At 35.6% G+C, this 14,481-nt stretch overlaps 1 protein-coding gene across 1 annotated transcript in view; it reads left to right on the top strand.

Annotated features, from left to right (window-relative positions):
- Positions 1 to 14,481, top strand: part of LOC121428749 — an 80,690-nt gene that overhangs the window by 27,160 nt on the left and 39,049 nt on the right. The window contains exons 16-31 of the mRNA XM_041625565.1: positions 231 to 353; positions 725 to 868; positions 1,414 to 1,587; positions 2,081 to 2,251; positions 3,014 to 3,127; positions 3,582 to 3,707; positions 4,144 to 4,313; positions 6,986 to 7,150; positions 8,099 to 8,257; positions 8,736 to 8,944; positions 9,976 to 10,256; positions 11,176 to 11,361; positions 12,181 to 12,300; positions 12,676 to 12,899; positions 13,553 to 13,637; positions 14,227 to 14,403. Coding sequence (XP_041481499.1) covers positions 231 to 353; positions 725 to 868; positions 1,414 to 1,587; positions 2,081 to 2,251; positions 3,014 to 3,127; positions 3,582 to 3,707; positions 4,144 to 4,313; positions 6,986 to 7,150; positions 8,099 to 8,257; positions 8,736 to 8,944; positions 9,976 to 10,256; positions 11,176 to 11,361; positions 12,181 to 12,300; positions 12,676 to 12,899; positions 13,553 to 13,637; positions 14,227 to 14,403 — 2,628 coding nt within the window. The remainder of the gene's footprint in view (positions 1 to 230; positions 354 to 724; positions 869 to 1,413; positions 1,588 to 2,080; positions 2,252 to 3,013; positions 3,128 to 3,581; positions 3,708 to 4,143; positions 4,314 to 6,985; positions 7,151 to 8,098; positions 8,258 to 8,735; positions 8,945 to 9,975; positions 10,257 to 11,175; positions 11,362 to 12,180; positions 12,301 to 12,675; positions 12,900 to 13,552; positions 13,638 to 14,226; positions 14,404 to 14,481) is intronic.

Here is a 14,481-nt window from a genome sequence, read left to right as displayed (position 1 = left end):
ATGATGCTTGTGATAATGATGATGATGAAGATGATGATGATAAGGTTTATAGTGATGATGATAGTGATGATGTAAATAAATACTGATAATGATACTGTGAAGGGGCTACCATAATCACTATTTACTGTAATTGATAAAACAATAAGATTTTCCTGTAGATTCAGTATGTGTCACTCATTGATAGAAGGAATTGTCTGATTGTCTTATTATCATCTTCAATTGTGATGCAGTGCAATGTCAAGAGGATTATTTCCGCTGTCCTGAGGGAACCTGTATTCCAGAACTCTATGTTTGTGACGAGTATCCGGGGGATTGCCTAAATAACTATGATGACTCAGAAGAACTCTGCTGCAGTAAGTTGAAATGCCTTTCCCTGTCTTAATCATTTCCTTAATGTACAGTATCATTTCTTTTGATGAATTAAAACCATTTTTTTTAATTCTGGCCATTATGTTTATACTTGAAGTGAACTATGCCTTGTTTCATGGATGTTGTTACCAATACTAAAAGCTCTGTCCAACTTTGGTGTCCTCTTGACAATTAAAATTACAGGATTTCAGGAGCTTATAACAGTAACTTGTAATCAACCATTCAATGTTGAAGTATCTACCCTGGCAAAATATTAGTATTATCATCATTATTATTAGTTTTTCTATGATTAGTAGTGTTATGAAACTGGCTGGATTGAAATATTGTAAACCTTTCATTCTTTTCCTTTGTTCAGACATGAGGAATGTGACTGCTTTCTGTCCAAAGCCAGATCACTTCCGTTGTCCTGATGGTGTGTACATTCCGTTCTCCTATGTCTGTGATGATTGGCCGTATGATTGTCTGGATAATTATGACGAATCACCAGAACTATGTACAGGTTTGTTGAAATCTCTCTCTCTGACTTCATAGGCATTATCAAAGAATCCTTAAGGAAATTGACATTGTTAATGTATAATTGTTTATGTAAATTATAGTAACTTTTGTCTATGAAAATAGCTCAAGCTCATTTAATTGTAATCTCAAAAATTTCTTACTTTAATTTGTATATTGATGTACTACTTTGAAGATTGATGTGTAACACAATATTCACCAACACAAATAAGCGCACATAGGACAGTCTATCATTATTGCTTTGAATGTCGGCCCGACGCTTGACCCGAATCATGTGCTTATTTGCTGATTTCTCAGCAATTATACAATTTCTTCCAGAATCCTGTGGCACATATGTTTTATTTATACAAACAGACACTTTGGTGGTCATTTCATTGGATTCTGTACGAACTCATTTTGATATTGTTACCACAACTGGCATTTACCTTTAATGATATAATGTATTGTCCAATAAATTTATATCCGATGCTCACTTGTGATTAGATTAGCAAGAATACAAATACAACGCATACAATTTTGATATTCACCCAGGTTTATGTGCCAGCCCTGGGATCCCATCTCAGGGCACCATCTCACCGTTCCAGACGGTTTATACCAACGGTTCCGTGGTGCAGTATACTTGTAATAATGGCTATGTTCTGATAGGGAACACCAGTGATACATGCATTGGTGGTGCCTTCACTTCACCTCTACCACAGTGTTATGGTAAGCATAAACAAAAGAAACTCTCTATTAACTTTAAATCAATAAAATGACCTTCAAGCATGGAATAGGCTGGAAATTTCATGATACAATATTTGTAGCTTTGTCATATGCAATCAGTGAACATGTGAGAAAAGCGTTTAAACAGCCTTTTGTTAAAGAGAAATAAATTCATTACCTTGTAGTTTAAATTCAAATTTTCACATAATCAACGAATGAACAAAGACTTCACGAATACTCTGCTTTTGAATGTTAGATGAAACTTAATTTTTAGTATAATACCCATCATTTAACCTTTACTATAGAAGCTTTTTATAGGCTATGATGAAATTATTATTTAAGGATTAACTTTAAGATTTGTTTGAAATGAATTCAAGCAGTTGAAAGGATACAGGAAGCTGATTTACAAAAGTTGTATTGGTGGTAAAGAAAAAAAAGGTCATGAATTATTGGAAAACTGAGATATTGAATCTCTTGAATGTATTTATTCAAACAGCGAGTTGCATTTTACCGAGAGAACCAAATAATGGTGCCCTCAACGGAACCGCCTTCAATCACAGTGATGTCATTGGTTTCACCTGTAACATTGGCTATCAAATGACTCCAGAGGGAGCCAGTGTGAGATGTGACAATGGGACAGTCAAAGGGACTATTCCCATATGCACAGGTATGTTGATGGGGAAGATAATGGTGAGGATGATGATTTTTCTGAAATTAATGATTGTTTTCTTTTAGTTTGTAATCTTTGGAAATTAACATACATTTTTATAGACATTAAAAGTTCATTAACTGGTTTTATGCTCAAGTTACCTTCTGTGTGTTTTGTGGTCTGTACTATTGATTTGTTTTACTATTGTTCTTTTTGTGTCCATACTATTTATAAAGATATTTTAGATAGGAGGCTGCAACCTACAAGTTGCGCTTTTTTAGCAGCATCTTCCATTCCTAACCTGTTTGTATGATAATCTTGACAACAATTGTTTTATGTTTTATTGCTTATATCTGTATATCTGTACAAAACCAATTGTAAATGTTGGAAAGGGAAATAACCAAAATGAAATGCAATGAAACATTTAAGTGGGCTATCAATAAAAAAAACTTTGGTAACAAGCATGGATTTCTATCCTAGTGACAAAGTTGACATTCTTTATTAGACCCTTTCTCATTGACTGTAATATGTTCTTGGATGCTTAATCAAATTCCCTCTCATTTTAATTTCCTTCACCCAAAGTTGAAATAGAAGTTGCAGATTAATGTTCCTGTTTCTACAAACTTTTTGATAAAAAATTAATATTCTTGTTGAAATATTGACTATATGAACTTTCACGTAGAAAAACTAAAAATTTGTGGCATCTCATGAAGCACATAACATTTCCCAATTGTTTTTAGAGTAATTTGTTTGTTATTTGGCTCATTTCATTTGTGTTAGATATCAATGAGTGTTCAAGTGGACCATGTCAGAACAATGGTACTTGCTTTAACGAGATTAATCAGTATCGATGCGAGTGTACTACTGGATGGATAGGAACCAACTGCGAACAGGGTATGACTGTTTTTCATTCCAATCAATGATGACACATGTAGAGTTTAAGCTTATTTCAGAAAATAAATTACATGTATGTGAACACTATTCCTCAAATTGGCAACTTTAGTATCTTTCATTGCTGCATGTCTCCTTATATCAGAATTCAATATATGTATATGTATATAGAGAAAGAATATCTTTACAAGTCACAAATCTGATTTAAAAAATTAATGTTTCAATATTGTTGCCAATTTAATTATTCAGGGACTTTTTTTACTCAAAACACAGTAAGCATTTAATGACAACATTACTGCAATAAAATTGAGCATAATATATGTAAACATTTTTGTCATTGCAAATATTATGTTTGATTGTCATGGCTCTGCATCTCTCCGCATAAAATGTAATTTTGTTTTAAAGCTTTTATAGACAAATAGTTACATTATTTCTTTTTTTTTCTCTCTCTCTTTAGATATTGATGAGTGCAGTAGCTCTGTCCTAAATAACTGTGGAATGAATGCTTCTTGTACTAATACCAATGGCAGCTATATATGCATGTGTGATGATGGATTCATTGGAGATGGTATTACATGCATAGGTATGTATCTAGGGCTGAATTTACTTTCAGTTCTGTGAAATTTATTTCAGATTTATGTTGTAGGTACAAATTTATTTTGACACTTAAAGGGCAGGTCCACCAAACCAAAAGTTGATTTGAATAATGAGAGAATAATCCAATAAATATAACACAAATTGAATCAGATGTAAAGTAAGTAGGTTATTACATCTTAAAATTTTGCTTAATTTTACAACACAACTATATGCATACTGGTTGGTATGCAAATGAGGGGACCGGTGGTGTCACCCACTCAATATTTCTTCTTTTTTCTTAATTCTATGAAATATGATACTTTTATTTGATAGAGATCATCTTATTCCTGTATTCTACTTCAGATGGAGACATCCAGCTTTCACTAACATTTGAATCTGATACAATCGATTGTAAATATCTATCATATCTCTTTGTGTTACAGAGATCATCTTATTCCCATATTCCACATCAAATGGAGACAGCCAGCTTTCACTGACCTCTGAGTCTGCCTCTCCTGATGGAGAAAGGTTCCCATCTCAAGAACAGATATCCTCTACAATCAGACCACCAACTGGTTTCCCATTTGGAGATACATTCTACTATAGTCTATATGTAAGCATAGCCTTAACAGAAATTACACAATATGACACAGTGTGAATACATCATCCCTACATGTATATCAAAATATGATAGGAAACATTGTGACGCAGTGTAATACAATTTTAACAAAGTCACTATATGAAAGTTCTCCTAAACACACTGTGTCACAGTGTGTATACGTAGTCACTGTGTGAAAATACTCAAGAATATATTGTATGAAAATGTGACACAGTGTGAATAAATATTTACCAATCTTAAGTGTTCCAGAACATGTGAATGTATACTAAATATGTGAATACATAGTGACTTGTGTGAGGTAGTGTGACACAGTGTGTTAATACAAGTCACTAAGTGAAGGTGTTCTAGAACACATTGTAAAACAGTGTGGCACAGTCTTTTAATACATATACATAGTGTGACACGGTGTGTTAATACATAGTCACTATGTGAAAGTATTCTAGAACACATTGTAACTCAGTGTGACACAGTGTGTTAATACATATACATAGTGTGACACAGTGTGTTAATACATAGTCACTATGTGAAGATGTTCTAGAACACATTGTAACACAGTGTGGCACAGTGTGTTAATACATAGTCAATATGTGAAAGTGTTCAAGAACACAATGTAACACAGTGTGGCACAGTCTGTTAATACATAAACATAGTGTTTCTGTTTGTGATAACTCCCGTAGGAACTCTGCAGGACAGCATTTTGCTTGTAAACGCCAAGCTGGTATATAACCAATTACACTGGAAACATTTTGGCCCGTATTCTGAAGTCGGGTTTAACTTAAACTCAAGTTTAAAGTTGTGGTTTAAGTATGGAAAGCCAATTGCTACATAAATCACTAATGGTAAATATATCATAATCAGCTCATTCGGCTCTCAAATCATTCATAATTGTCTAGGAAGTATAAATAGATGATTGTCATCACCATCCATGAATCAGGAAAGAGCACAGTGAAAAATTAGAAACATACAACTTAATAAAAATTTTGACACTTTTGGCTTCCCATAATTTTAGCACAGAGTTAGACCATGGTCTAAGTTAAACCTGACTTCAGAATACGGGCCTTTATGTCTAGGTTAATCAGTCATAGTGGCTGACGTAATAGATGACAGATATCACTCTTGGGCCTTTTTATCAAAGTGGAGACAATGGCAGAGTTGGGATTCAAACTCACAACCTTGCGATTATGAGTCCAATGCTCTAACCACTGGACCACACGACCCGTGACACGATGTGTTAATACATAGTCACTATATGAAGGTGTTCTAGAACACATGGTAGCACAGTGTGGCACAGTCTGTTAATACATATTTATAGTGTGACACGGTGTGTTAATACATAGTCACTATGTGAAAGTGTTCTTTAACACATTGTAACACAGTGTGGCATAGTCTGTTAATACATATATATATAGTGCGACATAGTGTGTTAATACATAGTCTCTATGTGAAGGTGTTCTAGAACACATTGCAGCACAGTGTGTCACAGTCTGTTCATACATATACATAGTGTGACACAGTTTGTTGATACATAGTCACTATGTGAAAGTATTCTAGAACACATGATAACTCAGTGTGACACAGTATGTTAATACAAAGTCACTATGTGAAAGTGTTCTAGAACACATTGTAGCACAGTGTTGCACAGGGTGAATACATAGTCACTATGTGAAGATGCTCAAATACACAATGTGACACAGTGTGACATAATGTGAACATAAATTACAAAATACAAAATTATGACTATGTACCTATATTTCCTGATGAAGTTATAAGAACAAAAATATGATTATTATATATTACTCCCGGAGGGGCCACTTACATTGACGAGTGGATACCATGCGCGACCAAAAAAACACGTAAAAAGGATGTCTTTTTCACGACAGAGCACGTTACGTACGTAACGTGATAAGGGTGCCAAAAACACAAAAATAATGAAAAAAGGGTATCTATTTCGCTAGGAAAATTACGTGTTTAGGGTCTAATTTGCGGGGATGATAAAACAAAATTAATTTTTTTTTATAAAGGATGTCATTTGCCCCAACACTTCGTGTTTAGAGTCCGATTTGCGCGAGGTGTAGAAGTGGGGTCGTACTAAACCAAATAAGGTAAAGCCGACGACCGAAGGAACCGTAACAATAAAACATTCCTGTACTTGTTTAGGGGTTCATTTCAGGGAATATTTGCCAAGAGTATCGTTTTTGTTTCCAATACTTGTTAAGGGTAGGGTTTCTCACTCCAATACTTGTTAAGGGGTTCGTTTTCAGAATATGGAAATTACGTGTTTAGGGTGCTTTTCGAGACCCCTTGGTCGCGCATGGTATCCACTCGTGAATGGAAGTGGCCCCCCCGGGATATTACTGTTATACATGATCAAGTTGAATTATATCAATTAAGTACACACTGGTCCCTTTTTTGGGGGGAGGTGGAAAGGAAATTAAATTATTATGAATGAAAAAGAAGAGTGAATCTACATGGTAGAAAAATTCTCAAGAAATGATGAAAAAATGAAGACAATTTTTCTGTGGTTATAAAACTTTGTAATGGTTTGTTGTAAGATATCTTTTGAGGTCGTGGTTATCTACTTGCTGGTATTCTTTTGGTTAAACTAGTTTGATTACTATTTCAAAATTCTGATGTAATCTTCAATAAACTCATTTCTGTTTCAACAGTTCATGGATAATGGGCTGATAATTTTCATCAAAGAAAATGATGAGAAGTATGGATTCCCTAATCCATACCCAAATGGTTTCTCCAATGACACTCGTCTGCCACTGGTGGCGCCCTTCTGGGCCGATGCTGATATAAATGATGGTGAAGGAGAGGTTTTCTATCAGGTAATATCAACGTATAATTATTATTGATTACTATTATCATTATTTTTATCATTAGTAGTAGTAGTATTTTATTTTGGCATTTTGCACATGAATTAATTGAAACCACAAATTTCAGTGATTAAAAATATGATATGAATTGTAATCAAATGATCTTCTGAAATATGTCATGTGGCCAGTCATATAATGTAATAATGTTCACCGTAAGTTATTCACCTGTGGTTCAACACCCGGGGGGGGGGGGCACTCAGTATATAATGCATAGTGGGTATGTGCCGTGGATTGGACCCCCATTTTTACACTCAAATTTCTGTTCCAAGGCATAGCATTTTTGTCTTATTGAGAAAAAAAAAACAAAGACAGCCGCTCCAAGGCGTAGCATTTTCTTCTTATCGAGAAAAAAGAAAGAAATCCGCTCCAAGGCTTGGTATATTTTTCGTTACGCCGTTCCGATCGCATTGATCTGCTACAGTGAGCTGCAATTTTGGTGAAAAGCGGCCGCAGAGCTCACCCGGGCTGGCGGAGGCCGCGCTAGCTGAATCATGCACGCATGACCGTTCCATAGGCATAGGGATGCATACGCACTCACACGCTGGCGATCCGTTCTAGGGACCCCCATTTTCACAAACATTTGTAGTTCCGAAGCCCGTTCCGAGGACCCTCCTTTTACAATAAGCCCGCTCCAAGGCCCCTGTTTTTTGTCTCGCCCACGACACACCATCACCATTTTTTTGGTCGAGTGCCCCCCCCCCCCCCGGTTCATAAAAGCTTTGAGTTGAAAGTCACCAGTCTGAACGAATTATAGTATGATGGTTTATTGTGGCATGCTTCTGAAGTCCATAATAATTAGGCTTTTATAAGAAGATAAATATTCATATTTCAAATATATCAGTTGAATGAGCTGGATTATTCATACGGTCTTATCCATCTTATTTCTTGTCCACAATATAGGTATATGAGAGGTCATATTCCAATACTGCCAATCAGACTGCTGTGCTGGATGATGCTAGCTACAGGATAAGAGCGTTCCAATCAGACGTATCAGGGTTCAATGCTACATGGATGCTTGTCGTCACTTGGAGCAATCTCCCGTCTTTTATCTCAAGTAATGTAAGTATTATCTCACCCAGGGCTATCTCATGTAAGGATGAATAATGTTGGATGGACGGTCCATTATGTGTACAGTAATTCACTTTCAGCCATTTGGAGAACTTGGACAATTGGTAGATTATATGTACCCCCAGATATATTTCTTACCTTTCCTTACTTCTTTCCTTCTCATTTCTGTTTTCTGCTCGATTTCCTTTTCTTTTTTTTGCTTTTCTTAATTGTTCTTTTGTTATTTCCTCATGCTGATCTTTTCATTATTTGCCCTGAAAATGGATTTTTGTATTTTTTCTTTTTGTATTTATTTGGGCTATTTTTCATGAGTACACCATTTTAATACTGTCAAGAAATGTAACTGTCATGGCTGCAAGGAAGGAAGGAAGGAAGGAAGGAAGGAAAGAAGGAAGGAAGGAGGGAGGGAATAAGTGAGTTCAATACTTTATTAATATTTCTTAATTTGCTGATTGTTATTTCCTTCCAGACGAATACCTTTCAAGCAGCTCTGGTGACGGACTCCCGTTACAGCTTCGTGCTCTTCAACTACCAAGAGAATGATATGAATTGGGACCCGGCAACCTTGGCCAGCACCAATGTCATCATGGGATATAACTTGGGTAATGGCCAGTATGTCAATATGCACCTTGATAATCCACCATTTGCTGGGGTCCAGGGGCGCTTCAGACCTGATCAGTGAGTCACAGTTATTATTCTTGATGTTTATGATATTTGTACTAAAATGTCAGGAAACATATTGTGAGTATGAACAAAAGTTACTCTTGTATATGGTGATCAGTCTATAAAATCTCTATTAGATGAGTCTACATTATTGAATGTAGTTTTAGTAATCCAGGTTTTAAATCCATTTTAGTCCTCGACTACGGGTGGCAAGATTCACCTCGCACTCACAGAAATAACCCTGACGTAATGATTTTTTTTATTTCTACATGTACTTCTACATGACGTCCAAGTTTTATATGGTTGATTGAAAGAAACACATGTCTATAACAAAAGCTAGATATTAAACAGTTGATGACATTGCATAACAACTTCTGAAGGTTTCCATGGCAAAGAAAGAATGAGTTTAGAGTTTTCATGGTACACCATGAATTCTTTTGTGGGCGTGTATTAGTCTTGAAAAAGACCACCCAAACTTGATGTTTTGACACATGTGTTCATGTCAATTTCAGGGGAATAAGCAAAGGTTGTAAAAGCAGGCTACATTCTCTGTCAGGATTCATATCAACAAAACAATTTAGTATTTTTCTGTTAATGTGCATAACAGCTATTAAAGGTAAATGCCAGTTTTGGTAACGATATCAAAATGAGTTCGTACAGAATCCAAAATGACCACCAAAGTGTTTGTTTGTATAAATAAAGAATATGTGCCAAAGGATTCTGAAAGAAATTGTTTAATTGCTGAGAAATTAGCAAATAAGCACAGGATTCAGGTCAAGTGTCAGGCACGACATTGAAGGCAATAATAATGCACTGTCCTACGTGCACTTATCTTTGTTGGTGATCTTCATTGTGGATATTTTTCAGGGTAGATTTCAAGATTTCACAAAGTTTAGTTTATGTGACTGTACCAGATCTAGATCCTTGATGATATTCTGACAATTAAGCCTGGTTTTACAGACTTTCTCATGAAATCAGTGTTTACTGCAACTACTGGCATTTCTCTTTTTTAAACATTCATACATACCACTCATTTTTTCCTTTAGGTATGTTGGCAATACTGGCCAGAAGGGACGTTGGATCTACCGACTTGAGAACAACACTCTAGATACCATCAACCCCAAACAGTTCTGCTTGGACTGGTACAATTTAGAACCATCCCCGGATGAATGGGATAGGTACCTCGGAACTTGTCCCTGTTCCTTCACCCAGGGTGGGGAGGATGGTGCATACAGTACTGGACGTCGCAGCAGGAGGCCATTGACCACCATGTCATCGTCGCGTGCTTTGGATCAGGCACTCATAGAAGAGATCAATACTCTAGATGGTAAGGGCCTAATAGTAATCATAACGGTAGTGTGTGTTTCATCATTAGATGCAATAGTTCCCAGGTGATGTATTTTAAGTGCTTTTCGTAAGGTGATACTGTCGCATGTCTGGTGATCATTTTTGTGCTAATAATGAGGTACATGTACCCTTCGTTTTTAGTCAGAGTAAATTTCCTAACATCCTTCTCAAATTTAGGTAAATTGTTAATTTTGCCTTCAGATACTTGTTTATACAAGAATCTTTATGTACAAGATTCAGATTTCCATTTATCTGATAAGAATTTAAGTGGTTTGCTTTAAAGAAGGGATTGCAATCTGTGTGTAAAGTCACTCATAACATCCAAACAACCTGGGATACAAGATGTTTGACACAGATGTTGACTAATCAAGTAATAAGCCTACGTTATGTTGTTAGAGTTAAAGATCATCTATTAGTAAATCACAAGAGTTGAGATAAGTCCGCTGAGATTTGCATGCACTACACCCAGAAATGCATTAATGGAACTACAAAAACTGTTCAGGTCCAAATCATCACAGCTAATTAGGGTGAAGGTATCTAAAAAGCTTATACTTGCAGTGAACCATTGTATTGTGAGGTCCCTCATGAAAAATATGAAAGAACTTGAAAATCTTGCAACTCTTGTTACAATATTTCCCTTAAACACCACACGCTTTATTTTTACCCACTCAATTTGGAGTACATTGTTGATATTTGGTGAAATGTGTATTTTCTACTTGACTTTTCTCAAATCATATTCACCGCCTTCAAAGTATCTGGGTTAAAATCTGTAAAATGAGGAAGGATATACTATCAAAATTTAACATTGATGATATGCATTACCAAACATTACTTTGGGTTACTGAGAATAGATGGCTGTATAAGTCACACTTAATTTGATTATCTTATTTTTTTTAAAGGTGAGCCATTTTGTCTTCAGACCAGTATATCTCCTCTCGACAATGGAGCTGGGATGTTTTGCTGTTATCGTGGTGATCAGTCTCTTATAGAAGGTTACGGAGGAGATCTAACCAGTAGCTTTGAAGAGCGATATCAATTCAACTCTGGGGGATCGTTTGACTTTGTTGCATATCTCAATTGGCTAGGTATGTATTCTATTAAACAAATGTTGTGATTCATTAGGCACAGATGCAAAACACGGCTCATTCATCAATACTTTTCTATTTTTGTTGTGTTTTGTGTTTATTTTCCTTGAAGCGCCATGAGCACCGACAGGTGGACCTGTGCGCGATATAAGTAGCCACCATTATTATTATTAAAGACCGTACCAGAGTTCAAGGCTATAGGCCAAAAGATGGTTTAGACAGTTAATGAATTGAATGACGCTCTCATAATGCTTTATCAATCTTGATACAAAAAATGTGTTTCAGTGCACAGTTTGATTGAACTTTCTATCAATAATAAATGAAATAAAGTTATGACAATTAATCTGTTGGCCAATCTGATTACATGTATAACATGACCTTAAATTGGAAAAAAAAAACCTAATGAAACAGGGCACAAGCTCTATTTTCAACATACCTGAATTCTTCTGTAGTGTTTCAGTTCTAAATTCATCTTTATAAAACTCAATCAATGATTATGAGAGTCGGACTTTGATAGAACTTTAGAGTCAAACCTTGAGAGTCATATAGCGAGAGTCTGAGAGTCAGATAACAAAAGTCAGACACAAAGACTCAATCTTTGGGAGGCGGACACTAAGAGGTACATACTGGAAGTAAGACACTGAGTGTCAGACTTTGGGAGTCAGACACCGCTAGCTAATTAAGTACTGAAAATTAAACACTGAAAGTCAGACTAAGAGAGTCAGACATTTTCCCACTTTTTATGTGAGTAGTATTAGATAGAACTATTTGTTTTACATGAGTCATTCTTATATCTTATTCAAATATCTTATATTTTAGTGTATGATTTCTCACCTCGTCACTACTGTTGTGGAGCATCTAACGATGAAGCCTTCTGTGACCTGTACACTGAGAAGCGACCTGCTGGTACATGTAATGGATATTTACCACCAAATTCAGGTAAGATGCTGTCGATTGCTGTGATAGATGATCAAACCCACATTTCAGGATTTACTGTATAATCAGATATACATTGTTCACGTGCCTGTAGAATTTCACAATTGTTATCAAACATGTGATGTGCTTTGACGACATACTGTGCAATTCTAATAATTTACTCCAGTTGTAATATTGTGTGTTTTTGTGTGAACCTGTGTATGATTACTGATATGCAGTAGTACATGATATACATGTATAGGATCATTGTATTTTTCATGAAATTTGTACATGAAGTTAAATTTATTTGTTGTTTAGTCACAAAATCCCCTACAAATGAAACTGGAAATTTCATGTATTCATCGTCTTGAATGTGTTTTATTGATTTTGTTTTGGTAGGTTGGATGCTGGGTGATCCTCATATCACCACCCTCGATGGCTATAGTTACACCTTTAATGGCCTAGGGGAATACACACTAGTCACAATACCAGATACCACAGGTACCAACAGTCTGTTCACTCTACAAGGAAGAACAGCGAGGGCGCTAGACACTCAAACCCAAGACTTGACGAACGCTACTTTCTTTGTCGCCTTTGCCGCTCAGGCAGCCAACTCAAGTCTTGTGAGTAAAGATTTTCAGTTGGAATGTTAAACCTGAATTCGAGTAGTTGCCATGAGCAATAATTTTCATGTAAATTCTTTAAAATCCGACCTGTTAACATATTACCTTAGAGATACATATAAATGTAGTAAGTTTTGGTGGTTAATGTAATTCAAGGAGGAGAAATAATGGAATTTGATGTAAAACACAAGTATTCTAAAAATTTCCAACACATATAAGCCCAATGAAATTGGTTGAAATATTGTTTTTGTAAATGATTGTTGGATTGTAAAACACATTTACGTCGTGCATCTTCATGTGATCTAGTCTTGCAAAAGTTCTTCATGGTCATAGAAAGTTCCAACCTCAAACATCAACCTCAAACTTATCTGTTACACAGGTATTAGCCCCCCCCCAAAAAAAAGAGAAAGTAATAATAGAAACTTATGGAAACCATAAAATAATCAACCTTTTTGTACATCCGACCCCCATTTTTCTCAAGTCTTACTTCACTTCATAAACTGACCAAGCCATGGTCCCTTGAGAACATTACAGACTGTCAAAAGAACAAGAAATCAGAGACAGAAAATTTCATGATGGCCCCACATATAGAGGGTTGGACGTACATATATTATGGAGTTTCCCTTTATCATTTTTGTCGTTTTTGCCCAAAGGTTGAGATGGAGCTAAATGATATAGGAACAGACTTTGATGTCTATGTGGATGGAATCCTCTTCAATAAATCATCTTTATCAGAAGGTTAGTGGATATACTATGTTTATTCTCTAGGAATATGACTATGTTTGATTTCAATTAAGACACCTTAAGGAAACTCTCTGGCATATCTTTTAGCAGAAATCCTGGGGCCTATCTTACAAAGAGTTACGATTGATCCAATCAATCTTAAGTATGTGGAAATCCATCAATGTCATAATTTTTCCTCAGGAAATTTGCGCAATGCCCTTTGTAATCAAAGAGAAGCACACTGAATTTTCAAGAAAATTATGACTGTATGAATAAACATCATATCTAGAGGATGGACTAGATATGATATGAAAATCACATTGCTGTGGTTTGATAATGTAAATATTTCTATTTTACTGTGAAAAGATATCGTGAGAAACACTAAACTGACATTTTATCTTTTCGATGGAAAAATGCAGAAGCATTGAATGAAATATGATTAAATTTTAAGGTATCTTGGCTAATATTCCAAGTACTGACAGATTTCATTCTTGAATAACTTCAAATTTTAAGGGTTAGAGGGATATGTGAATGGATGCTCTCCTCCAACAGTAATGAATTTTAGTCATTTGCTTTCATGCTAATGATTATTGTTTGAATTTAGGTCCATATGTGAACGGAGGTTTCTCCCTACAGCAGCGTTTGAGTAATGGATCATTACGAGTTGTTGCATACTGGCAGGTTGGGATGTCTATTAATGTTGGTGTTATTGAGGGTATACTTGATATTGTATTCTCGGCTCCAGAAAGCTTCAAGACCGGCATTACTCAAGGACTATTTGGTATGTTTTAAAATGTATGGTATGTATGTCTGGCTTAAATCTCTGGCAGTCAAATATAGTTTTTTGCCCTTGTAGTAT

Source organism: Lytechinus variegatus, chromosome 15 (assembly GCF_018143015.1).
Source record: "Lytechinus variegatus isolate NC3 chromosome 15, Lvar_3.0, whole genome shotgun sequence".
NCBI lineage: Eukaryota > Metazoa > Echinodermata > Echinoidea > Temnopleuroida > Toxopneustidae > Lytechinus > Lytechinus variegatus.
Note: the sequence above shows the minus strand (reverse complement) of the source record. Positions and strands in the feature narration are given on the sequence as shown.